At 36.1% G+C, this 27,611-nt stretch overlaps 1 protein-coding gene across 1 annotated transcript; it reads left to right on the top strand.

Moving 5' to 3' along the window:
• Positions 1-343: 343 nt before the first annotated feature.
• LOC145683676 (uncharacterized) lies at positions 344-27,367 on the top strand. The gene is made up of 2 exons (XM_081755024.1): positions 344-500; positions 26,747-27,367. The coding sequence occupies exons 1-2, from the start codon at positions 428-430 to the stop codon at positions 27,295-27,297; spliced, it is 624 nt and encodes a 207-aa protein (XP_081611150.1). The 5' UTR covers positions 344-427; the 3' UTR covers positions 27,298-27,367.
• Positions 27,368-27,611: the final 244 nt, after the last annotated feature.

Here is a 27,611-nt window from a genome sequence, read left to right as displayed (position 1 = left end):
AACGTGTGTTACCCCCGTGTACTGAAACATCATTCTCTTGGAAAATTTTAAATTACCACTGATTTGCGTGGTTAAAATGTTTAACAGTCTCCTTTGCAGACTAACCAAAGCCTCAAGATATTTATTGGCATTTTTTTTTTTTTTTTTTTCATTTCTGTAGAGACAGAAAAGCCCTTATTGAAGTGAAGGTAAAACGCATTTATTTTAATGATTTGACCTTGCCATACTGAACGGAACAATAACACACCAACAAACAGAACTTCGTCACAAAGAGAAAGTAATGAATGAAAACAACTGAGAGAGTCCTCTCAGGTGACGATGATAAACAACATTCTATTGGCGAAAGTTGTCAATTTTTGGAAACTTCCTTGAGAGAGAAAAAAAAAAAAAGAGTTTTGGCTATTTAGTTGAAGATCTTGATATCACCATGAGGATCACATTTTTGTTTGTGAGTTTACAGTTCATCATGGTTTTAGCTATCGCAGCTAGTGCAGTGAAAAGTGAGTGTTTTATGTATATTATAAATTTTGGTTATTATCTAAAGGTGCTTCTACACAGTCAAAATTTAGTTTTGTTCACCTTTTTTTTCTTTTGAAGCTAGAGTAATGGCGCTTTTACCATGCGACTCAATGTGCATTTGTGTATGTGTCGTGTCTATTTGTTTCTTTCAGGATTACTTACTTAAAATGCATCCAATTTTAATGTTTCTAAAAAATGAAGTTTTACTTCAAAACATTATGCTTATTAGGCTAAAGGAGACAGGTATTAATTATTAAAGTGAAAATTAGGTTAAGAATGAGTTATTGAAATGAGAATGTGGAAGGAAAACGGAAGAAGCCGGGGGAGAACGTAGGGACACGAAGTTGTTCGAAATAAACTTACACAACTTGAGATCGAGCCATGAAACTCTCTCTCTGCTAAGGTGAGCACTCAACCATTTTTTCCTTGAAATCTTTCAGTTTTACGTCTAACGATTATACCCCAAGGCCGTAACTTGTGGGGGGCAGAGGGGGCAACTGCCCCCCAGGGAAGCTCCCAGCCGTTCAAGGGGGGGTAATTTTAAGACAAAATCCTTCACATACGATATGAACATGAAATTATAAATAAAGAATCAAACAGGTTCACTACATTACAAAAACATACCAGCACACAAAATGTAAATAAAACAAAAATGAATAGCGGACCCATTTCAGTAAAAAATGTCTACTATTAGGGGCCCTAGAAATAATATTTATTCGTATGGCTTTGAGATTTGTCAATATTGTCCCCCTAATTAATTTGTCTTGTATCAAACGGGCTCAGGGTCATAGCTAATGGTCCCGCAGACCTTGCTGTGCGGGAGGGCCCACAGGCTGCGGGGGTCCCATAAAGACTAAGAGAAACATGGAAACAGGGGCCCAAGAATTAGAAAAACAACTTTTCTAGTGGGCCCAAGTAAGCGTATTAATGCTTGCCCCTCCAGAAAAGAATCTAAGTTACGGCGCTGAACCCCAAAATTTAACCTCTCGAAACCACATGTGAGCTGTTTCATATCCCAAGAATGAGTGTGGTATACCTCTCGTCCCCAAATATGTGAGGTTTTAACCTTATTAATATTTTTTGAGATTTAATCAAAGAATCTGTTAATCTAAAAAAAAAAAAAAAAAAATACACTTTTAGCTACATTAAACTTTTAATCTCAAAAAATATTTTACCTTTTCATCTCAAAAGTAATTCTAATCTTAGCCCATATTTCCATACATAGGAGGGTCCGTGTTTCGATCCTCGGCCAAGTATGTTTGTGGTGGGCAACATAAGGTCCGTGAGTTTTCTCGAGGTACTCCCATTTCCTCCCAGTTTCTCATTCCACCAATTCTTCCATTATCCTTCATTTGTCTTAATCATCGACTCCCTTAGCCTAATGGGCATAACCTCATATGTTAAACTGAAAGATTTTCCATGTATTTATTTATTTATTTGCCATCAACACAACAGGCATAAGCCCAATTATAGTGTTGGTGTATTACATAATACATTTACAATAGTTTTCTTAAACATAGAGTTCATATTGCAGATGTCAATTTCTTTGTGTTTGATACATATTTTGTTATAAGTAGAACACATTCTCCAAATTGGTGATTTCAATAATACGTTGGTCCTTGCTTTTTTGCAATAAAACAGACCAGAGTTATTAGCACGAGTTTTAAGTGTTGGGACATGAAAATTTAATATTGATATGTGATCTGTACAATTAAATTCGTTTTGTACTATTTTATGGAGAAAAATCAAATCTGTCACTTTTCGCCTTTGTTCAAGTGTAGGGATACAGAACTTGTATATAATTAATTGTTAGATAATTTTCATAATATGGATAGATTCCAGTTGTCTTGTACGTCAAGTATTTGATAAATTTAGATTGGACCTTTTCCAGTTGGTGTCTGTATTGCTGTTGTGATGGGTTCCAAATCACAGCAGCATATTCCAGTTTTGATCGCACACAGGCATAATACATTTTTGTTAGTGTAGTACTATTGTTAAATTCCTTTCCAATTCTAATTATGAACCCTAACATCTTGAAAGATTCGTTAACTATGTTCTCTATATGGTTATTAAATGTCAGTTTCGTATCAAATATAACTCCAAGATCTCTGACTGATTTTAATCTATTTAGTAAGATCTGATTCATTGAATAATCAAACTCTATTTGACTTTTGTTTCTGGTAAACGATAAAATGTTACATTTGTTTATGTTTATATTAAGTTTGTTAAGAGAACACCAATTAGCAATATTTTCCATGTCACGTTGTAAATCGAGACAGTCATGGAGAGTTTTTATCCTACCATATATTTTGAGGTCATCAGCAAAAAGCAATTTGTTACTTAATAATATATGATCAGGGAGATCGTTAATCAATAAAAGGAACAATAACGGACCTAGATTAGAGCCCTGGGGAATTCCAGAATATGCAATATAATCAGATGATTTATATTCCTTGTAGATAACAGTTTGTTTTCGATGATTTAAATATGATGAAAAGAACTTGATCAAGGGAGAAGAGAAATTATATTCGCCTAGCTTATGTAATAGTACCTTGTGATTGACTCTGTCAAATGCCTTTTCAAAATCTATATATATTACATCAACCTGACATCCTACATCTAACGAATTTGCTATAAAGTCTGTGATAAGTGCAAGGTTTGTTGTTGTTGATTTGTGTGGGATAAAGCCATGTTGATATGGTGAGATTACGGGTTGGATGTGGTCAATTATCCGACGGTATAGGATTTGTTCAAATATCTTTGCAAAAGTAGGTAAAATTGATATAGGCCGGTATTTATTTATTTCATGTTTATCATTGGTTTTTGGTATTGGGCAAACTATAGATGATTTCCATTTATCCGGAAAAACGCATGTTTTTAAAGCGAGATTGAATGCAATGCTTAGCGGATATGTAAACGCATCTATACAACCCTTTACGATATATGGAGGTATTCCATCAGGGCCAACAGCAGTTCTGGGCTTTAATTTTTTGATTGCCATTTCTACTTCAGATTGAGTGATTTCCTCAATGGTAAGTAACTCTAGTTTGTTACTTACATAAGTTAATAAATTGTTCGTAGGAATGTCAGTAAAGCTTGTATCTGGCACATATACTGACGAGAAATACTGTGCAAAAGCTTTGGCTATTTCATCATTATGATAAAGTTCGCGTCCCTCATAATTTAATTTCCCCCCAAGAAGATGCTTAGTCTTATTTTTTATAAAATTCCACAATTCATTAGCATTGTTATTCATGTTATTTTCAGAATCTTGTATGAACACTCTGTATGCTAGCTTAATTTCTTTCTTTATTTCCCTACGCAATTCATTGAATTTATTGAGATAATTTACTTCTTTATTACATTTGTATTTTTTATGATACCTTGCTTTAGTTTTGATTTTTTTGATAATTTCATTTGTAAACCAGCACGGATAAGCTGTTCTTGAGTTGTTTTTAAGTGGCACGCACTTGTCAAATACACTATAAATAATATAATAGAGATTATCAACTAGGTCATTGGCGTTTTCATATTTCTTTAGGCAGTTCCAGTCAATAGATGAGAATTCAAGATACAACTCTAAGAAATTAGCTTTCCTAAAATTATATCCTGATATATTAGTTTTCTTTTTAATCTTCACGGTCCCCTGCTGCATCACGTTTATTACTAAGGATGGATGGTGTACATCTTCTGGAATTATTGGACAATATTCCCTACTGACTTCTATATTCGTTATATTAGACAGAACCAGATCTAATGTACGATTATTTTCGTTCGTCACATTATTTAATGATTCCAAATTATAATAAGACATAAATTCATATAAATTCTTACATTTAGAAGAGCTTGTTTCAAAATTAAATTCCGTACCGTTTATTTCAGGTGGGCAGGTCATGTAGCTAGAATGGAAGAAAGTAGAAACGCTTTCAAAGTCTTGACTGGTAGACCCATAGGAAAACGACCAATAGGAAGACCTAGACGCAGATGGGAGGACAATATTAAGATGGATCTCGCAGAGATAGGAATACAAAGTAGAAACTGGATGCAATTAGCTAAGGATAGAAGTCAGTGGAGAGCTTTTGTGAACGCGGCACTGAACCTCCGGGTTCCATAGGCCATAGAGTTAGTTAGTTAGTTAGTTAGTTAGTTATTTCCGATAAATTGAAATCACCAATCAGGAGAACAGGACAACCTTGAGGACAATTAATTTCAAGGCACGTAAATAAATCATTATACAATTTAATATTAGATCCCGGTGAGAAATACACAACACAAATATATATGGTTTTCCCCTCACTGTTTATTTTGGCAATCAAGCAGTCATAATTATCATCACACCTGTCCAATAAGAACATGCAGTGTTTACTTAGGGCTGCAATAAGAACACCCCCACCCCTTGTTTTACAGGTTTTGACAGAGTTTCTGCCTTGTCTCAACACAGTATATCTGTTATCAAATAACTCAGCATCATAATGAGATTCGTTAATCCATGTCTCAGTGATTGCAATTAGATCGTAATTGTTAGTTAATACACTACGGGGTATGAGGTATAGATAGTCAGAAAGATTTTCCATGTATGGGGTATGAGGTATAGATAGTCAGAAAGATTTTCCATGTATGGAGTATGGAGTATAGATAGTCAGAAAGATTTTCCATGTATGGGGTATGGGGTATAGATAGTCAGAAAGATTTTCCATGTATGGGGTATGGGGTATAGATAGTCAGAAAGATTTTCCATGTATGGGGTATGGGGTATAGATAGTCAGAAAGATTTTCCATGTATGGGGTATGGGGTATAGATAGTCAGAAAGATTCTCCATGTATGGGGTATGGGTATAGATAATCAGAAAGATTTTCCATGTATGGGGTATGGGGTATAGATAGTCAGAAAAACAATGTTACTTATGAATATGTTAACAAATTGGGGGCGCGGTGGCTCAGTGATAGAGCGTTCACCTCCGGTGTTTGGGGTCCCTGGTTCGATTCCAGCTCGCGCCGAGTGGACTTTGTGGTGGACAAACACCGTGCTTGTGGGTTTTCTCGGGGTTCTCCCGTTTCCCGATACTTTCTTCATTCCACCATTTATTTATTACTCATCATCACCGTCTCCATTAGCCTACCCGGCATAACCGTGGGTCGTAAACTTTAAAGATTTCATTCCATTTCATATTAACAAATTGACTCTATTAACGAACTTGTCCGAAACGATCGCTCTTGATATATATTGAAAGAAAAACAGAATTAAAGTTTTTTTTTTTTAAGACTTGTCGTGTATAGTATGACGGGCGGAGGAACATTACAATCCTATAAGGCAACGAGTGTAAGGGTTAAGTTCCAAAGTTGGGCGTCCGTTTCCAGCAAAATTTTAAAAATTTACAGGAAAGATATGGATAATTTGATCGTTTGTGTGCTTGATAATATATGAGTCTCGAAAAATCTGTTTATTTGTTATATATAAGCGGTTATAAACATGGGACTATACGGCGAGCGGAGGGAACTACTTGGCGCAAGGTAACCGAACAGTTGCATTGTGGGAAAGGAACGAGCATTTATGTTATCAACATGGCGAATGTACAAGGGCAATGAACTAACAGTTTTAACATTTGTGAAGCAATACGTTGATAACGAGCAAAATCTTTTAAAAGTTTGTGAAGAGCACGGATTAATGAACCTAGTAACAAATTGCAGAAAGTGTGGAAAGGAGATAACAGCGAAAAAACGTGGCGAAAGCGGACGCCCAACTTCGAAATAAATACCCGAGTGTAATCCTAATAAGGTTAAAAAAAAAAAAAAAACTTAAGGCCAGTTGAAAGATTGCGAATGTTCAGAGTAGTCAAAATTATGGAGACATCTAAAATAAAAGTGAAATCTGTAAAATCTTTTACAGGTCAGCTGAGGTTTTCCTTGGTTTTTCTCGTTCACCCACGTGAATGCCGGAATGGTACGTAATATATAGGTCCCAGGCCGCTTCCTTCCTTGCCTTTCCTCGGATAGTGTGATCGCCGAGAAACGTTATCCCTCATAGTGATGAGCAAACATGGTCATAGATGTCGAAAGCCCATAAATCTAATTCCTAATCCTAAAAGTGAAAAAAAATGTGCAAAATATGAAATCTAGTTTGTGGGTGTGATATACCAGAAGGATAAACATGGGCAGGCCATATGAGAGGTTGCACGACCACCTTAATAGTCACCAGATGGTTCCAGAATAAAATTCTTAATATTTTCCATAAATAGAAGCTTTGCTTTCTATATACTAAAACAGAAACTGTTTGTTGAGCAAAACAATATATTCACATGAAAAACATGTATGTACTTTTTTAATGTGAATATATTGTTTTGCTCAGCAAATTGTTTCTTTGTATTTAAAATTCTTAAATCAAACCAGTGTGGTACCATTTTCTGCTAGTGTGTGTTTTCAGAGGTATCTGTCACTATTTTTACTCTATTTTTCTTGCGGGGAGACCAGAGACTCAGTGATAGAGCCTTTACGTCCGGTGTCTGGTGTTCCCGGTTTGCGATCAGTTTGTGGTGGACAACACCGTTTCCATGGGTTTCCTCGGAGTCCTACCGTTTCCTTCCACAATCTCATTCCACAAATTATTCCATCGTCATTCATTTGCCTTAATCATACATCTCCCTTAGCCTAATGGGCATAATTGTGCTACGATAAACTGAAAGATTTCATTTCTTTTCATTTCAAACATATCTATTTTTCTTCGAAATACCAAAAATTGTCATTATGTCCTTATGTGAAAGTTTGTGTGCAGTAGACGACCCGAATTAGTAGTCTCGGAACAAAAGATTGTCATGTTGTTAAGTAAATACTGACTAAAAGCGCTAGTGGATTCAGAAAGAAATGAAATCTTTAAGTTTTACGTCCCACGGTTATGCCGGTTAGGCTAAAGGAGACGGTGATTTTGAGAAGTGAGTGAAATGAAGAAAGTGGGAGGAAACGGGAGAACCGAGAGAAAATCCAGGAGCATGAAGTTTGTCAACCACAAAGTCCACACGGCGCGAGCTGGGATTGAACCAGGGACCCCAAGCACCGGAGGTGAATGCTCTCTACCGTTGAGACAGCGCCCCCTGGATTCAGAAAGGATGTTTCAATGATTGGGTAGATAGCTTTCAGCTTAACGTCCTACGATTATGCAATTTAGGATAAGAGAGACGATGATGAGGGCAAGTGGATGATGATGGAAAAATTGGTGGAATGAGAAAGAGGGAGGAAACGAGCGTATCCGGAGAAAACCCACGGACACATTCTTGTCCACCACAAACTTACTTGGCTGCTAAACGAATCAGGAAATCCACGCACCAGAAGGAAGCGCTCTATCACTGAGCCACCATAACCCCTGGGTAGGTAGTCTCGTGCAGTGTTTCTTTCAGACATGATTTTTGGGGGACATGCCTCCGCGGACCTCTGAGAGTGCCCCCTTCGAGGAGAAAAATAATACGTATATAATATAATAATAAATATGATAGTACCAGCAGTGCCCCCCCCCCAAGAATACTAAGTGTGCCCCCACGGAACACTGTCTCTCAAAGAAATACTCGTCTCGTGGATGATCAATGTAGAGTCGAGATATAGAACACAAGTTTTACATTACAACAGAATAAGCTGGTACTATATATTCTTAGCAGATATACATTTTTAACAAATAATAAGGCGAATATATACAAATCGTCCATTTCAAACTGTAGGTTTCGTCCTATAGAATTACTACTAACAAACGATGTTAACACAATTAGTCAGTTAATCAAAATTACTGGTATTAAACCTCACGGGACAACTAAGATCTCCAAAATAGAGGCATCAGTGGTTGAGCACTCACTTCTGATGCGAGTAATCCCTGATTCGATAGCAGATCATGGAAGTTTGTGGTGGAAAACATCACACTCGTGGGTTTTTCTCGGAGTTCTCCTGTTTACCTCTTGTCTTTAATGGGAGCGGCCGAGGATTGGATTCCCGGAGGGGACGCTAGATCAAAAAGTTGTAAAAGTTTTTTTTCAGGCCAGCCATCTTCCGTAAGCTTTTTCTGAGTTTTTTTTTCTGATTCACACTAGGTAAATGTAGGGATGGTACCTAACACATAGGTCCCAGGCTACTTTCTTCCTTCCCTTTCACCGGATAGTGTGATCGCTGTGGGAGGCCCTCTTTCATATGCGACGTGCTAACATTCCCACGGATTCCGAAATCCCAGAAATCTAATTCCTAAGCCTAGTCCACCAATTCTTTTATAGTTATTAATTTTTACTAATTCTCTGTGTCTTAGCCTAAAGGCAGAATCATGAGACATAAAGTACATATTTTTTTATTTAGACCTATTCTTTTCTTTCTTTCTTTCTTTCTTTCTTCTTAGAGAGCACGGAGTCTACTAGTGGTAGAGTCCTTACCTGTGGTGCGTTGAGCCCCTGGTTCAATCCCCGGCCAAGTAAGTCAACTTGTCGTCTCCCGTTTTCTCCCACTTTCTCACTCCATTAATTTTTCCTTCATCATTGACTTGTCTTAATCATCGTTTCACAGCCTAACGGTCACAATCGTTGAATGTTAAACTGTTAAACTAAAATATTTCCTTTCATTTTCATTTTTCTTTTATATATATATATATATATATATATATATATATATATATATATATATATATATATATAATTTACTGTCCCACGTTTGTGATCCGTTTCGGAATAACACGATGATAATTTATTAGTATTCTTATTTTAAAAATCAGAAAAATCTTTAATTTGGAATAGATAGCAGTTATAAATGTATTTATTCCGCTAAACCCAGCCAGCTTTTCAGAATGGCAATAGTGATTTATGAGTAGATTAGGTTAGGTTAGATTAGGATGATTAGGAACATTACATTAAATTTCTCTCTTGCCTTCTAAGATTAACAAGCATTGCTCAAGGTTAGTTCAAGCCTTTATAATTTCGTTCAAAAAATAGTATAAATTTGTAAATTAACATTCAACGACATCGCCTATCCTCTCGAATCAACAATCGCATTATCCCTATAAGATATGCCGCGAATTGAAGATTTTCATGTTCTAAAACTTAAAAAAGATTGCTGACCATCTTATAGCTCATACACTGTCACGAGGGGATCAAAAGCGGGCTGCGAAAACGGATTTGTCCCCAACTGCTGAAAACCTCTAATCATAACAAATTCGTTGTATTTCCTTCCAGTCGTATGATTGGTTCCAGTGACTCAATAATGAGTAGAAGTCATTAAATTGTCTAATTGTCTCTCTGTGTGTGATTTTTTCATTATGTCGGGTATGATACTTGACCTGTAAGAAGGAGACTACAATTCTAGGCTACGCGAGAGAAACAGTATAAGTCAAAAACACCAGTTTTCGAGAGGTGATTTTTTTTTTTTTTAACATTTTACTAAACATAAATATGAATCACTTATATTAACAGTACCAAGACGCGATTATTCAACACACGTTTAGAATTGACTTATATTTTTCTACCAAGTTAAGGGTCTTTACTACAGCGAAATTAAACTACCGCTAATTTTAGAGTTTTTCTGTAATGTCTTCAAAACAAATAAAAATATTCGAAAAGGTTCAAACGTAGTGAACGAGACAATACGATTTTGCATGTGATACCGTTATCACAACTCATCTATCTGCTTTCGATTTGCAACTGCAGATAGATTTAACATTTTTTTGCGGATTCTGTAAATAGCGGCATACCAAAAGCAGATGGGGTGAATTGTAGTAAAGGTATCACATGCAAAAACGTATTGTCTAGTTCACTACGTTTCTGCTTTTCGAATAATTTTATTTGTTTTGAAGATATTACAGAAAGACTCTAAAATTAGCAGTAGTTTAATTTCGCTGTAGTGAAGACCGTTAACCGAAGATGGAGCATGACGCATAGATCTTCAATTTTGACTTATCACATTTTAGCCAATTTCTGACTTACAGTGTTTCTCCCGTGCACTCTAGAATTAATGTACGATATGAAAACAGAAAAATCGTACGTGAAGACGAAGAGGTTAGCGGAGGACCGTGGAGCATGGAAGCTTCTCAGTGGCGGCAAGTAACCTCCCAATAATGGCAGGATACATACGATGATGATGGTTATATATCTTTCCTTGATTTCCTTTCATTAATTAGGAAATTTTATACTCCTTAGTAGAAAGATTGCAATGCCTGTTCGTCTCAAGCGTGAAATTATTGAAATAGATAGCTATCATCCCTGTCAATATGAAAGAAACAAATAACGGAAAACGACGCCTATCAATTCCCTTACCATCTGACACATCACTTCTTGTCTAAACTAGGGCTTAAATGTTATCAGAATTGTCATAAATTATTTTAGCGATTCCGAAATGCAACACACCTTATTTAAAAGTAAACAGTAACAGTGATAACTATTGTATAACAATGTCCTTTCAGGGACGAATTTCGAACGGGGAAACTAAAAAGGAAAAGTCTGCTGGAGCCAAGTCGGGACTGTAGAGTGGCTACAGACTACCTGAGTTTCATACAAAACTTAATCGCGTATCTTTGTTCCAGTGAACGTTGCTCGCGACTTGTACAAGAGACGAAACAAAGGTTTACGAAAGAGCCCGTCCTTCAGTTCTCAGAACTAAGAAGATAACTGAGTGAGCACTCGCTCGATAGTTGATTACACCACAATCAATCCCGGCAGATAGAGCACGTTGCAACATGCAGTCGCTTCACAATAAAATGTATGACATCACTTTCGGGACAGACCCTGTATGCATCCATTTCCATCCGACCCCCCCCCCTTCCCGATTCGAAAATCGTAAAAAGGACTTCGAAGACTAATCTGTGTAGAAAACTTGGTTACGATTGGTCTTTCCTCTCTATCCTAAAAGCTGTTGATAAACAGACACACATATATAGACAGACCCCACACAATACTTTAATATTAAAGAAAATTATTACCAAAAGAAAACTGTACATACATATCTCCCTCCATCAGCTGCATGAATTGTCCATACACTTTTTTACTTTGGAAAGTTGGCCATCTTAGATGAGAAAAGTGATCGCAAAACAAACAATGTCACAACGAGTACATCCTCCGAATATAGAGGGTGAACCATTTCTCTTGATAGGACCTTCGTAATTTTAAACTAACGGACAAGAAATGCTGACATTTTGTAAAATGTCAATATCAGCATGGGTGACTTGGCATGGGACCTAAAGTTGCATATTTTCAAATGGTACCACGTCAAGTTGTTACATATTTAAAGGCAACATAAGAAATTAAAACATAATTTTACATTAGGGGTTGTGTTTTTTGTATTGAAGTCTGGAGAGGCCACGAAAAGTTTTTGGGGTGCCAGGCCCCCCTATCCCCCCTCTAGTTGCGGACCTGATCATCATGAATTTGCGCCAGGATGTAGAATGTTAAAAATTAAAAATTGAATTCGTTCATTCACTGGAAAAGATAGAAATAATTCATTACCTTTTTTATTGTGCTGCCAAAATGTCTTGAGCCGTGGCAAAAATGCGAACTAAAGCTCACACCCTCACACACCCACGCGTTGAGACAATAAGGATTCAACTGTTGCTAAGCGAGAGAAAGGGAGTGGAATTCCGTCAGCCGATAGCAGCGCTTGCAACGGAAGACTAGGGATCAAGTCAATGTGTTCATCACTGTATGTAAAAATCGAGAAGCGATTTCCTACAATTGCTTAAGCGTTCCAAAGAATATAATTCATCTCCATCCTTAATTCTCTGCTAAAACCGAAAGCAATAGAAATTCACTCCAACTTCTTGTTTCAAAGCACATCTAAACAGACGGAAAACGATATGAGATGGCGAGAAGCAATCGCTTTGGAATCGATTTAACGTTCTAAGAATAAGTAGCATCTTCTCCCTTTGCCCTGTATTCAAGAAGTCAACAACTTCCTGTTTTAAATTTTATTACTATAGAGTAAAAACGGTGATAGATAGCAAGAAGCAGTTTTCTGTAATCAGTTAAATGTCTCAAGAATGTATTTCATCTCCATCTAGTCTGTTACGGAAACCAAAAATGGTAAAGATCTACTACCACGTTCGGTCTCAATATTAATTGAGAACATATCACGTCATACAAACCAAACTCCTTCAAGTGGTGTACACATCACACTGCTACTTGTTTTTACATAATTGAATCAGAAATGGAGCCACGATTGCATATCGGATTTGTGGTCTCTTCTGCAAACCGGGTGGTCTGACTTCAACCCCCTGCGAGATGAACATTCTTATTTTTCTATTCTTATTCTGATGTTGGTCTGAGGTCTACCCAGCCTCTTTAAATTGATTCTTGGGTTGATAGGGTGCTTTCCTTGTTGAAGAGTAACGGTGGGAAGTTTTGGCCATTTTCTGCTTTCCCTCTAGTACTTCATCACACTGAGATCTATAGGTTGGAAGAAGTTCATAATGGCTTAATTTAATAAATCCTTATTTAGCAATATGCATTTCGTTTTCAATGCTGAATTCAAAGTAATTCATAAGATTGTAATTACCTTCAGGGACATACGCAGGGGGTAGGTCCTAGGGGTCCGGACCCCCCTGAAATCCGGATAAATTTAGTCTAATTTTAGGGGCAATTTTACAATTTTTAATATAATTTAGCCTGAAATTGTGTTTGGACCCCCCGAAAAGCTTTGGACCCCTCCCGAAATAAATTCTGGCTTCTGTGCCTCGTAACATTGTGTTTATAAAAAACAGACGCAAGGTCAGTTTGTCAGTTCGTAATACAACTGATAAGGCTTATTTTTCTTTAATACAAATCATATTGTTGTTTGAAGCCTCTTTATTCCTTACAAAAACAATATAACCAAATTCACGGTGTACGTCCCTGATTAGCTTGTCTCTTTTCCAAAAGTAATCTTCTGAAAAATCTTATACTCCTACCCAGAGTTACAATTAAGTGAAACAAACATGAATTTTCTTCGGTTAATTAGGGTATGTATTTAGAGCCAAAAAGTACAGGGTCCAGCAAAAAGACCTCCCGCAAATGGACGGGTAGTAGTATGGGCTGTACTTCAGGAAACTTTTTGGCCCCTGGGTCCCTGCCTCAGGACCCATGGTCCCTGGCCGGGGTCAATGACCTAGGGGTACATAGGACCACCCCCTCTAAATTTTGGCAGGGGTACCATGGCCCACCCCCTAAATTTTGGCAGGGGTACATAGGACCACCCCCCTTAATTTTTGGAAATTGCCAAATCTAAAAATTTGGTATGGTAGCCTAGGACCATAGTATGTACCTCTATCAGTATTGGGGGTCTATGTCGTTCCCTTTCATGGGTAAAAAAAATTGCCAAAAAGTCAAATTTCGGGGGTTTTTGACCTAATTTATCCTCTTGGATGAGGTGTTATTACCCTATATGGTTATATGGGCGTATACAGGGGTCCATTCCCTTTCATAAGACATGGGTATATTAATGCACCCCTTGAAAAATTTGGGAGGGGTACCTTGGCCCACCCCTTAAATTTTGGAAATTGCCAAATCTAAAAATTTGGTATGGTAGCCTAGGACCACAGTATGTACCTCTATCAGTACTGGGGGTCAATGTCGTTCCCTTTCATGGGTAAAAAATTGCCAAAAAGTCAAATTTCGGGGTTTTTTGACCTAATTTATCCCCTTGGATGAGGTGTTATTACCCTATATGGTTATATGGGCGTATACAGGGGTCCATTTCCTTTCATAAGACATGGGTATATTAATGCACCCCTTGAAAAATTTGGGAGGGGTACCTTGGCCCACCCCTTAAATTTTGGAAATTGACCAATTTAAACATTGGGTATTATAGTATAGGACCCTAATATGTATTATGATAAATTTGGGTGGTCCACCTTGTTCCCTTTTAGGGGTACAAAATTGCCAAAATATAAACGTAAGCAATACGTAGTACCACGTGTTTGGTTTTTGGTCGATTTTATCCCCTTTGATGAGGTGTTATTATCCTATATAGTTATATGGTCATGTATAGGGGTCCATTACCTTTCATAAGATATGGGTATATTTGTGCACTCCTTTAAAATTTTGGGAGGGGTACTTTGGCCCACCCCTTAAATTTTGGAAATTGCTTATTTTATATATTTGGTATTATAGTACTGGACCCTAACATGTATTATAATAAATTTGGGTGGTCCACCTCGTTCCTTTTAGGGGTACAAAATTGCCAAAATATAAACGTAAGCAATACGTTGTACCACGTGTTTGGTTTTTTGGTTCATTTTATTTCTTTGGATGAGGTCCTATTACCTTATATGGTTATGTATAGGTGTCTATTTCCTATCATAAGACATAGGTACATTTGTGCACCCCTTTAAAAATTTGGGAGGGGTACCTTGGCCCACCCCTTAAATTTTAGAAATTGCCTATTTTACACATTTGGTATAATAGTATAGGACCCTAACATGTATTATTATGATAAATTTTAGTGGTCCACCTCGTTCCCTTTCATGGGTACGAAATTGCCAAATTTTTAGTACAACCACATGTTTCGTTTTTGACCTAATTTATTCCCTTGGATGAGGTCCTATTACCTTATATGGTTATATCGTCATATATAGGGGTTTATTCCCTATCATAAGACATAGGTACATTTGTGCACCCCCGGGAGGGGTACCTTGGCCCACCCCTTTAATTTTGGAAATTGCTCAATTTAAACATTTGGTAATATAGTACTGGACCCTAACATGTATTATGATAAATTTGGGTAGTTCACCTCGTTCCTTTTAGGGGTACGAAATTGCCAAATTTTAGTACAACCACGTGTTTGTTTTGGCTCAATTTATCCCCTTGGATGAGGTCCTATTACCTTATATGATTATATGGTTATGTATATTGGTCCATTCCCTATTATAAGACATGGGTATATTGATGCACCCTTTAAAATTTTGGGAGGGGTACCTTGGCCCACCTCTTTATTTTGGAAATTGCCCAATTTAAACATTTGGTGTAATAGTATAAGACCCTAATATATATATTACTATAAATTTGGGTGGTCCATCTCGTCCCCTTCCATGGGTACGAAATTGCCAAATTTTAGTACAACCACATGTTTCGTTTTTGACCTAATTTATTCCCTTGGATGATGTCCTATTACCTAATATGATTATATGGTCATGTATAGGGGTCCATTTTCTATCATAAGACATAGGTACATTGATGCACCCCGGGAGGTGTACCATAGCCAATCCTTTAAATTTTGGAAATTTTTCAATTTAAGCATTCGCTATCATAGTACATGACCTTAATATCTATCATGATAAATTTGGGTGGTCCACCTTGTTCCCTTTCATGAGTAAAAAAATTGCCAAAATATAAAGATAAGCAATATGTTGTATCACGTGTTTGGTTTTTGGCCCAATTTATTCCGTTTGAAGCGGTCTTATACCGTATATGGTCATATGGTCATGTATATAGGTTCATTTCCTATCATAAGACATGAGTACATTGATGCACCCGGGAGGGGTATCTTGACTCATCCATTCAGTTTTAGAAATTGTTTAATATAAGCATTTGGTATCTTCGTACAGGTCTTCAATATGTACCACTATAAATTTGGATGGTCCACATCGTTCCCTTTCATGGGTAAAGAACTACCAAAAATCAATTTTCGGAGGTTATTGACCCCTATTTAATACGTTATATGGTTTATTACCTCTATATGTTTATGTTCTCTTTTAAATTTGGGAATTATCAAATAACATAATTTGGTAAACGTTTTCTAGGACCCATTGGTATTCCTCTTATGGCCAAATATTCAAAATTTAAAGGTTATTGACCGGCTTTATTATTGAATAAGTACAGGATTTATTACTTTTTCATAAGACACAGGTGTATTTGTGTACCAATCTTAAATTTTGGGAGGGGTACATTTCTTATTGTCATATCAATAATTGGTAATTGTTCTTTGGGTAAATCATTATGATCACGTGATCAGTTATTGACCTATGATAGGATTAAGAGTCCAGGACATTGGTACATTTAAACTTTGAAGGATAATTTGAGAATGCGTCATTGGTATTGATTATTACAGCCAAATATAAACGTAAGCAATACGATGTACCACGTGATTGACCTTGATGAAGTAGTGTACAGGGATACATAGCTAACCTTATTGAATCTTATGACTCATAGTCTTAAGGGAATACATGCTACAACACTGGCAAAGTTATTGTTGATGCAATTTGATTGGTTGATCACTATCTTTCGTGCAATCTGATTGGCTGATCACTATCTTTCGTGCAATCTGATTGGTTGATGATTTTCAAATCTTTGCTGCATTCAGTTTTATTTTAACATTTAAAAAGTTTGAAACTTTGGTTTGACATTTTTTCGTTTGATATTTTTCGTTTAAAAATTTTTGTTTCGAAATTTTTTGTTTCAAAATTTTGTTTGATTTTTTTTGTTTCAGAATTTTGTTTGAAAATATTTTTTTTAAAATTTTTTGTTTGTAAATTTTTGTTTCAATTTTTTTGTTTAAAATTTTTTCGTTTGAAATTTTTCGTTTCCAAAATTTTTTTTCTGTTTCAAGATTTTTGTTTGAAAAAATTTTTCGTTTCCAAATTTTGTTTCAAATTTTTTGTTTGAATTTTTTTGTTTCAAAGTTTGGTTTGACATTTTTAAAAGTTTGTGCACTCATTAGTAAAGAACCGGAACTGTTTAGAACAAAAACCTTTGTCAACATTGTGATGCAATAGTACACGTCAGAACATAGGGTTGTACTTGAAATGAAAAAACACAATTCATTCAAATGGATCATTTTATTACACTCCACATACATCCATACCAGATATATGATCTGGATATTGTCGATACAATGTATTTTGAACTTCTTGCACTAGTTTGTCTTTAGCATATAATTTTAATTCCAATTGAAGTCTTTTAAGGTCTAATGCAATATCAATTGGTGGAAACTCAATGTCCATTTGATCACAAATAAACTGTTTATCAATACAGGTATGCACCCACGAACGATGTTGACAACCATCACAATATCTAGATACATGTTGTACAATATGCATAACACATTTTTCAAAATAGTACTTTTTCAGGAATATACTTGTTTTGTTACACACTTCCACTGCATGTTTCACACACTGAAATACGCTGATGAATTTGTTCCATTCCGTTTGTGTTAGATACACCATGTTGCGAGGGACATGGAATGTACTCTTTTTACGTAACAGCACCATCTTCTCTTCGAGGACTGTACGCAGCACCACTTCATGATTTGAGCCTAATGATTTGACTATGGTCACATTTAGCTCATCATGAAAATAATCGTTCATTTGGTCGATTCGTGAACATAATATTTGCCATTCTTCACAGGTCAGTTGTACACCAAATTGTTCTGCTTTGCCCAATCGAATTACTGGTTCAAATGTTCTAGCACTGATACCAATCATCACATGTTTTGTTTGAAATATATTTATTGGATAATAGCTTGCGAAGATGTACTCTTTATCGTTAGAAGTACACATCTTTCCTCCTGAAAAGCACTTGCTCAACTGATTTCACGGTATTGGTTGATTTATAGAACTACGGCTGACGTCATGTGCTGACGTTTGAATTCATGATTTCACCACAGTTGCTGACGTCATGCCGACCAACCACATTCATACAACTATGTCTGACGTCAAAGGAATGTGCTGATTCATGATTTCATCACAATTGTTGACGAATCTGGCTGTGTACTAAATTCAAATTGATGACTTCGACCCAAGAATCCTTTGTAACATAAAGATACAGATCCAGTATTTAAGAAACGCAGGAGTTCTTCTTGTTTTGATGCTTCCATGGGAAAATATCTTGCTGGTAAAATTATATTCTTATCATTTTCAAGCTTCACTACGATTCTTAATCCAAACTTTGTATGGATTTTTTCGCTAGCTAAGATTCTATAAGGTACATTCTGTTGTAAATCAGTAATCTTGGTAAATGCTTTCATCACATCACGTGTGTTTAGAAACTGCAGACAAGTAGCCATGATGACGTTATCATGAATACTAACTCGAACGATACTTATATATGATGCAAAAAGTGATGACGTTGCATTATCATGTTCTGACGTGTACTATTGCACCACAATGTTGCCAGAGGTTTTTGTTTTAAACAGTTCCGGTTCTTTACTAATGAGTGCACAAACTTTTAAAAATGTCAAACCAAACTTTGAAACAAAATTTTTGAAACAAAACTTTCGAAACAAAAATTTTCAAACAAAAAAATTTCAAACCAAATTTTCTTCTAAGCAGTTCCGGTTCTTCACTAATAAGTGCACAAACTTAAAAATTTGAAACCAAAAAAAAGTGGAAACGAAAAATTTCAAAACAAAAATTTCGAACAAAAAATTTTAAACAAAAAATTTTCAAACAAAATTTTGCAACAAAAATTTTCAAACAAAAAAATTTCAAACAAAAAATTTTGAAACAAATTTCGAAACAAAATTTTTAAACTAAAAAAAATTCAAACCAAAGTTTCAAACAAAAATTTTCAAACGAAAAATTTTCAAACTAAAAAAAAATTTACGTTTCCCGGTTAACCGTCAAACTTTATCCGGTTTTTAACTATTCGATTAACAAATAAACGGTTTTCATCATATTTATCAGTGCGTGCAAAATGTTGAACGAAACCAAGATTTTTAAATGTTAAACCAAACTTAAAACTGAATGCAGCAAAGATTTGAAAATCATCAACCAATCAGATTGCACGAAAGATAGTGATCAGCCAATCAGATTGCACGAAAGATAGTGATCAACCAATCAAATTGCATCAACAATAACTTTGCCAGTGTTGTAGCATGTATTCCCTTAAGACTATGAGTCATAAGATTCAATAAGGTTAGCTATGTATCCCTGTACACTACTTCATCAAGGTCAATCACGTGGTACATCGTATTGCTTACGTTTATATTTGGCTGTAATAATCAATACCAATGACGCATTCTCAAATTATCCTTCAAAGTTTAAATGTACCAATGTCCTGGACTCTTAATCCTATCATAGGTCAATAACTGATCACGTGATCATAATGATTTACCCAAAGAACAATTACCAATTATTGATATGACAATAAGAAATGTACCCCTCCCAAAATTTAAGATTGGTACACAAATACACCTGTGTCTTATGAAAAAGTAATAAATCCTGTACTTATTCAATAATAAAGCCGGTCAATAACCTTTAAATTTTGAATATTTGGCCATAAGAGGAATACCAATGGGTCCTAGAAAACGTTTACCAAATTATGTTATTTGATAATTCCCAAATTTAAAAGAGAACATAAACATATAGAGGTAATAAACCATATAACGTATTAAATAGGGGTCAATAACCTCCGAAAATTGATTTTTGGTAGTTCTTTACCCATGAAAGGGAACGATGTGGACCATCCAAATTTATAGTGGTACATATTGAAGACCTGTACGAAGATACCAAATGCTTATATTAAACAATTTCTAAAACTGAATGGATGAGTCAAGATACCCCTCCCGGGTGCATCAATGTACTCATGTCTTATGATAGGAAATGAACCTATATACATGACCATATGACCATATACGGTATAAGACCGCTTCAAACGGAATAAATTGGGCCAAAAACCAAACACGTGATACAACATATTGCTTATCTTTATATTTTGGCAATTTTTTTACTCATGAAAGGGAACAAGGTGGACCACCCAAATTTATCATGATAGATATTAAGGTCATGTACTATGATAGCGAATGCTTAAATTGAAAAATTTCCAAAATTTAAAGGATTGGCTATGGTACACCTCCCGGGGTGCATCAATGTACCTATGTCTTATGATAGAAAATGGACCCCTATACATGACCATATAATCATATTAGGTAATAGGACATCATCCAAGGGAATAAATTAGGTCAAAAACGAAACATGTGGTTGTACTAAAATTTGGCAATTTCGTACCCATGGAAGGGGACGAGATGGACCACCCAAATTTATAGTAATATATATTAGGGTCTTATACTATTACACCAAATGTTTAAATTGGGCAATTTCCAAAATAAAGAGGTGGGCCAAGGTATCCCTCCCAAAATTTTAAAGGGTGCATCAATATACCCATGTCTTATAATAGGGAATGGACCAATATACATAACCATATAATCATATAAGGTAATAGGACCTCATCCAAGGGGATAAATTGAGCCAAAACAAACACGTGGTTGTACTAAAATTTGGCAATTTCGTACCCCTAAAAGGAACGAGGTGAACTACCCAAATTTATCATAATACATGTTAGGGTCCAGTACTATATTACCAAATGTTTAAATTGAGCAATTTCCAAAATTAAAGGGGTGGGCCAAGGTACCCCTCCCGGGGGTGCACAAATGTACCTATGTCTTATGATAGGGAATAAACCCCTATATATGACGATATAACCATATAAGGTAATAGGACCTCATCCAAGGGAATAAATTAGGTCAAAAACGAAACATGTGGTTGTACTAAAAATTTGGCAATTTCGTACCCATGAAAGGGAACGAGGTGGACCACTAAAATTTATCATAATAATACATGTTAGGGTCCTATACTATTATACCAAATGTGTAAAATAGGCAATTTCTAAAATTTAAGGGGTGGGCCAAGGTACCCCTCCCAAATTTTTAAAGGGGTGCACAAATGTGCCTATGTCTTATGATAGGAAATAGACACCTATACATAACCATATAAGGTAATAGGACCTCATCCAAAGAAATAAAATGAACCAAAAAACCAAACACGTGGTACAACGTATTGCTTACGTTTATATTTTGGCAATTTTGTACCCCTAAAAGGAACGAGGTGGACCACCCAAATTTATTATAATACATGTTAGGGTCCAGTACTATAATACCAAATATATAAAATAAGCAATTTCCAAAATTTAAGGGGTGGGCCAAAGTACCCCTCCCAAAATTTTAAAGGAGTGCACAAATATACCCATATCTTATGAAAGGTAATGGACCCCTATACATGACCATATAACTATATAGGATAACACTGCTCAACAAGAAATTGTTTATCTGAATGTTTTTACATTTACCGAATGGTTTTGACGTGCTAATTACGAATCTGGTATTAGTTTTCCTCAAATGTCGATTGTTTGGAAATAATTTTACAAAATCGTCTTTGTTCAAGAACGCCATTTTAGAAGAATTTGAGCCTTAACTTCAGCTGTCCATAGATGACAACACGGAACAAACTCTTGTGGATTAATTAGCAAGTTCCGTTTCGGAATATATGCGTTCTATCATTACAAATTTTGAATACAGCATTTATTTTGAATGAAAATAACTGCATAGAAAAATATAATTTCTTATTTTTCCCCTTACTTTTACAAAAATAATAATAATAATAATAATAATAATAATAATAATAATAATAATAATAATAATAACTTTTACTTAAGTAAAGTAAGTAAATTTCTATATGACTCCACTTGGATAGCCAGTTGCATACAGTATTGATCAACTGTAGTGATATCTCTATTAGTGGCATTTGATTTAGTTTCACTAGGTGCTGTGTGGAAGATAAATGTCTACAAGTAGGCGTTGTAAAATGTCAGCAGACTCATTTTGTTATGTTTGTGGATATTACATAAACCCCAAACAACTTAAACATAACATTGTGCTTGGAACAAAATTCTGTATTGCATATGAAGCTTACTTTCGAGTGCCCGTAGGTGATCAAGACAAACATTGGGCTCCGAATGTGTGTTGCGGTAGTTGCCGCTCTACATTAGAAGGTTGGTTACAGGGAACCAGGAAGTGTATGCCATTTGCTATTCCTCGAATTTGGAAAGAGCCTACTAATCACCATAATGAGTGCTACTTCTGATCAGTTTACGTGACACACTATAAAAACAGAAAGAATAGGAGAAAAATAGAATACCCCAGTTTACCTTCGTCCATTGCTCCAGTTTCACACAGTGACGAACTTTCTGTACCCAAACCACCAGAGATATTGTCATCGGAAGGAGAGCCAGAGGAATCTTCCGATCTTGATATTAGTTTTTCGCATGAAACCAGGGAAAAGGAACCACATTTGCTTAATCAGCAAGAACTTGATGACTTGATAAGAAATTTAGATATTCCCAAATCAAAGGAAGAACTTCTTGCTTCACGTTTAAATGAGTGAAATTTTCTCCTTCCAACATGTAAAATATCAAAATATAGGAAAAGGCATAAGAATTTTTCACAATTCTTCAAAATGGAAGGAAGTTTGTGTTATTGTCATGACGTTAGTGGTCTATTTGAAGTTATCGGTTTTCCACATTAACCAGAGGAGTTGCGTCTTTTCATAGACAGTTCATCTAGAAGTTTGAAGGCAGTTCTTCTGCACAATGGAAATGTGAATCTTTCTGTACCAGTTGCACACTCAGTCCACATGAAGGAAGACTGTGAAAACGTGAAATTATTGTTGGAAAAGATTGATTACCAAAAATATAATTGGGATATTTGTGGAGATTTTAAGATGATCGGTTTTCTTCTAGGTTTGCAGAGTGGCTATATTAAATATTCGTCTTTTCTTTGTCTTTGGGATAGCAGAGCTACTGACCGTCATAATACACTCAAGGTGTGGCCAGAAAGGAAACATTTACTTCCTGGCACTCACAATGTCATACATGAACCTTTAGTTGAAAGAGAAAAAATCTTATTGTCACCACTCAACATAAAATTAGGACTTGTAAAACAGTTTGTTAGAGCATTAGATCCATATTCTGTAGCTCTTTCTTACATAAGACAAATGTTTCCACAGTTAACTGACGCGAAAATTACAGCGGCGTATTTACTGGCCCACAGATACGTGTGGTGTTTCAGTCTGAAAAACTTCAGAATAGAATGACTCGAGAGGAAAGAAGTGTTTGGGAAGCTTTCAGGGCGGTAGTGCAAGGTTTTCTTGGTAAAAATAGGAGTGAAAATTATGGGGAGTTAATAGATTCTTGATTGACCTATATCGCAATTTGGGTTGTAGAATGTTGTTGAAATTGCATTTTTTGTTTTCCCATCTTGATTTATCCGTCCAAATTTAGCAGATGTGAGTGAAGAATATGGTGAACGTTTTCAAGACAATGATCAAATGGAAAGAAGATACCAAGGGTGCTGGAACACCGCGATCATGTGAGATTACATTTAAACATCGATTTCTGATGACAAATCAGCTTCGCGCAAGCGAAAAAGCAAGCGTACTCATTTTTAAAATGTTCTGCATTATGTGCTTGTAGTGAAAGTGGATATATTTTTGCTAAGTTTTTGTTTATTTTGTGCGCTGTGTTCACACTCCATAGTGATAAGTTAATTCTCCATAATTTCTTTAGTGAAGCATATTGTAAGATAGCAATTAGCTATAAACTTCTCCATAAAAATCAAAACCGGTTCAAAACTGCTGTTTATATAGACTAGCCATTCAATATTCACTTCTGCGTACGAAAGTGTTAGAAATGTAATATATTTCAGTTGAAAGTAGAGGTTAGAAACTATTATATTACATGGAGGTGAAAAATGATTTTTTTCATTTTTCTTTGTCAAGTTCCAGTTGATTTCATAACCAAATTTCTAATTTTCTCCCCAACATTTTGTGTCGTCTCGTGAATACCAATTTAAAACCTAAAGAATCAATTTCTGATCAAAAAAATATCTGATGTAATTTGACTAACTGTACAAACACTGTTACCAACTCCAGAAATAAAAAAATACTTAATTTTGAGGAAAATTAAGAATTTTCTAAAAATTTGTTGAATAAATTTTCTTTCGCACGTAATGTTGCAAATAAACTTACACAGTTTAAACGCCTGTTTCTTTGCTTAAAAAGCAAGGCATAACCGGTTGTGCTAGGGAAAATGGTTTCTTAGTTATTATGCTTTAACGAAAAATGGAGGAAACATTCAACAAATTACCCTATTTCTAAGGGTTAAAGACGAATTTTAAGTCGATTTTTGACATTTCGGAAAAACTAATGTTATGCACGTTATTAGTGCGACCCAACGATATTTAAAAAAGAAATGAAATCAGATAAACATAAAGTTGATCAAAATTTGTTACCCAGTGTAATAACACCTCATCAAAGGGGATAAAATCGACCAAAAACCAAACACGTGGTACTACGTATTGCTTACGTTTATATTTTGGCAATTTTGTACCCCTAAAAGGGAACAAGGTGGACCACCCAAATTTATCATAATACATATTAGGGTCCTATACTATAATACCCAATGTTTAAATTGGTCAATTTCCAAAATTTAAGGGGTGGGCCAAGGTACCCCTCCCAAATTTTTCAAGGGGTGCATTAATATACCCATGTCTTATGAAAGGAAATGGACCCCTGTATACGCCCATATAACCATATAGGGTAATAACACCTCATCCAAGGGGATAAATTAGGTCAAAAAACCCCGAAATTTGACTTTTTGGCAATTTTTTACCCATGAAAGGGAACGACATTGACCCCCAATACTGATAGAGGTACATACTGTGGTCCTAGGCTACCATACCAAATTTTTAGATTTGGCAATTTCCAAAATTTAAGGGGTGGGCCAAGGTACCCCTCCCAAATTTTTCAAGGGGTGCATTAATATACCCATGTCTTATGAAAGGGAATGGACCCCTGTATACGCCCATATAACCATATAGGGTAATAACACCTCATCCAAGAGGATAAATTAGGTCAAAAACCCCCGAAATTTGACTTTTTGGCAATTTTTTTACCCATGAAAGGGAACGACATAGACCCCAATACTGATAGAGGTACATACTATGGTCCTAGGCTACCATACCAAATTTTTAGATTTGGCAATTTCCAAAAATTAAGGGGGGTGGTCCTATGTACCCCTGCCAAAATTTAGGGGGTGGGCCATGGTACCCCTGCCAAAATTTAGAGGGGGTGGTCCTATGTACCCCTAGGTCATTGACCCCGGCCAGGGACCATGGGTCCTGAGGCAGGGACCCAGGGGCCAAAAAGTTTCCTGAAGTACAGCCCATACTACTCGGGTGCTGTGCCAGCTCTGGTGGGGTTGTATCGATTGATAGCGGTATACGTGCTATTTTTGGTAGTCACAATGGCGTGCCGCGGTAAGCATCGTGCGTTGTTGTTGAAGACTATATTTCTAATGATAGTTTTGTGATTACTACTCAGTAGACATTTCGCATTCGGCTCGGACTTGTCCTCCTCTGCGAATTTCAAAATCTCTTTCACTTAATTCTTGGATAGCCACCATTTTGTATGGGTGCATGTAAAGATCTCTGTGCAGATTCTTCTTACATTTATATCAGACAATCCTAGGACAGCTGCATGTTTAAGGGTCTTCACTACAGCGAAATTAAACTACCGCTAATTTTAGAGTTTTTCTGTAATATCTTCAAAACAAATAAAAATATTCGAAAAGTGCAAACGTAGTGAACTAGACAATACGATTTTCCATGTGATACCGTTATCACAACTCATCTATCTGCTTTCGATTTGCAACTGTAGATAGATTTAGCATTTTTTGCGGGTTCTGTAAATAGCGGCGTACAGAAAGCAGATAGTTGAATTGTGGTAAAGGTATTACATCGAATCGTCTAGCTCACTACGTTTCTGCTTTTCGAATATTTTAATTTGTTTTGAAGATATTACAGAAAAACTCTAAAATTAGCTTTAATTTAATTTCGCTATAGTGCTGAACGCTGAGGAAATTGCTGTATGGACACTTTCTAGGGTTGTCAAGGTCCGAGATCGGCCAGGAAAGTTTTTCTCAGTGCAGAACCTGTAGCTCTAAAGTTAGATACGTAATCTTAGATAGTTTTTGTATCCGGAACAGAATCATGTGTCCGAAGTCCGAACGGAATGCGAAATACGCGCTGAGTAGTAATCACAGAACCACCATTACGAATATATTCCTTCACATCAAACGCACGATACTCATCGCGCCACTCCATTACGACTACTGAAAATGGCACTATATCACTTTCGAGCGATACTCCCTCCGTCGCAATATCCCCACCACAACTCACACAGCGCCTTCTTCAAATACGGGAGGCCTATTTTGCCTTACCTTGTATTAGAATTTCCTACATATGGTTGCCAGAATGACTTTGTAAGGGAAGGTGGACGACCAAGGTCTTTTAGGTAAGACTATCATGTTCTGCCACCCTCATAAGGAAATTAGGTATTTAATTTCAGTTTCTTTTTTCTATTTAATATTTGATATTTGTTCAAATAACAACATTGCAGTAAATGGTATTCCATCTTTTCTTCCAGGTAGAGGATCTACTTCACCGAGATTGAGAACCACTCCAAGGACATTCCAAAGGCCACAACCGTCATCTCCTCCAAACCATCGTCTGAAATACATTCCACGTCATCCGATACCACAATTAAACGTTGTTGAAACACGGTTCAGACCCCAGGTGATGCGAGAAGTCCAGAAGTTTAACTGCAAGCGAGTGGATCATGTGTTTCCCATCCCTTCGTACGACAATACAACAGAAGTTGTTTATTTGTGTGGACATCCAGAAATTGCTGATCTTAATTCTAGTGTTGAAACTCTTACCTTGGATCATATCTTGGAATATCAAGACAAGTACTCGGTACTCTTCGTTCCTAAAGTAGCTCTTGCACATAACAGAAAAAGTCCTTCAAATCAAGAACAATTGTTGAAGAATATGCGATGGGTACCTCTTGAGGAGTTAATTCCCACTATTGATATTTCACAAATACCTCCGGATGTGCTCGACAGGTTTCTCGGAATTGAAGAAACTGACGAAACAACAATGCAACCTGATGAATCAACTGTGGCAAGAAGTAGATAATTAAAAGTCGATGTAATTTATTGTAATATGTAGCTTCTTTTTGTGACGTCACAGTTTGTGTTGGTTTCAATATTCTGATTCGATATGAAAAAAAAAGAAAAAGAAGAAGAATTTAAAAATGCATTATGTTCAATTTTAAAGGAGTTTGCACAATGTGGTCGAAGTGTTTTATTTGATTGCTTGGACCTGAACATTCGAGTTTCACTACTAATAATAATCGCGAATCCAGGACTTAACGCGAGCTACGTCTCACACGGAGTCTTAGTAGAAATCTGACGCCAACGAATTGTGATCTCACCTTTGGTGTGGGAGCT

The sequence above is a fragment of the Thermobia domestica genome, chromosome 4, assembly GCF_964235325.1.
Source record: "Thermobia domestica chromosome 4, izTheDome1.hap1.1, whole genome shotgun sequence".
In the NCBI taxonomy this organism is placed as follows: domain Eukaryota; kingdom Metazoa; phylum Arthropoda; class Insecta; order Zygentoma; family Lepismatidae; genus Thermobia; species Thermobia domestica.
The sequence above is the reverse complement of the archived record's forward strand: the minus strand, read 5'-3'. Positions and strand labels throughout refer to the sequence as shown.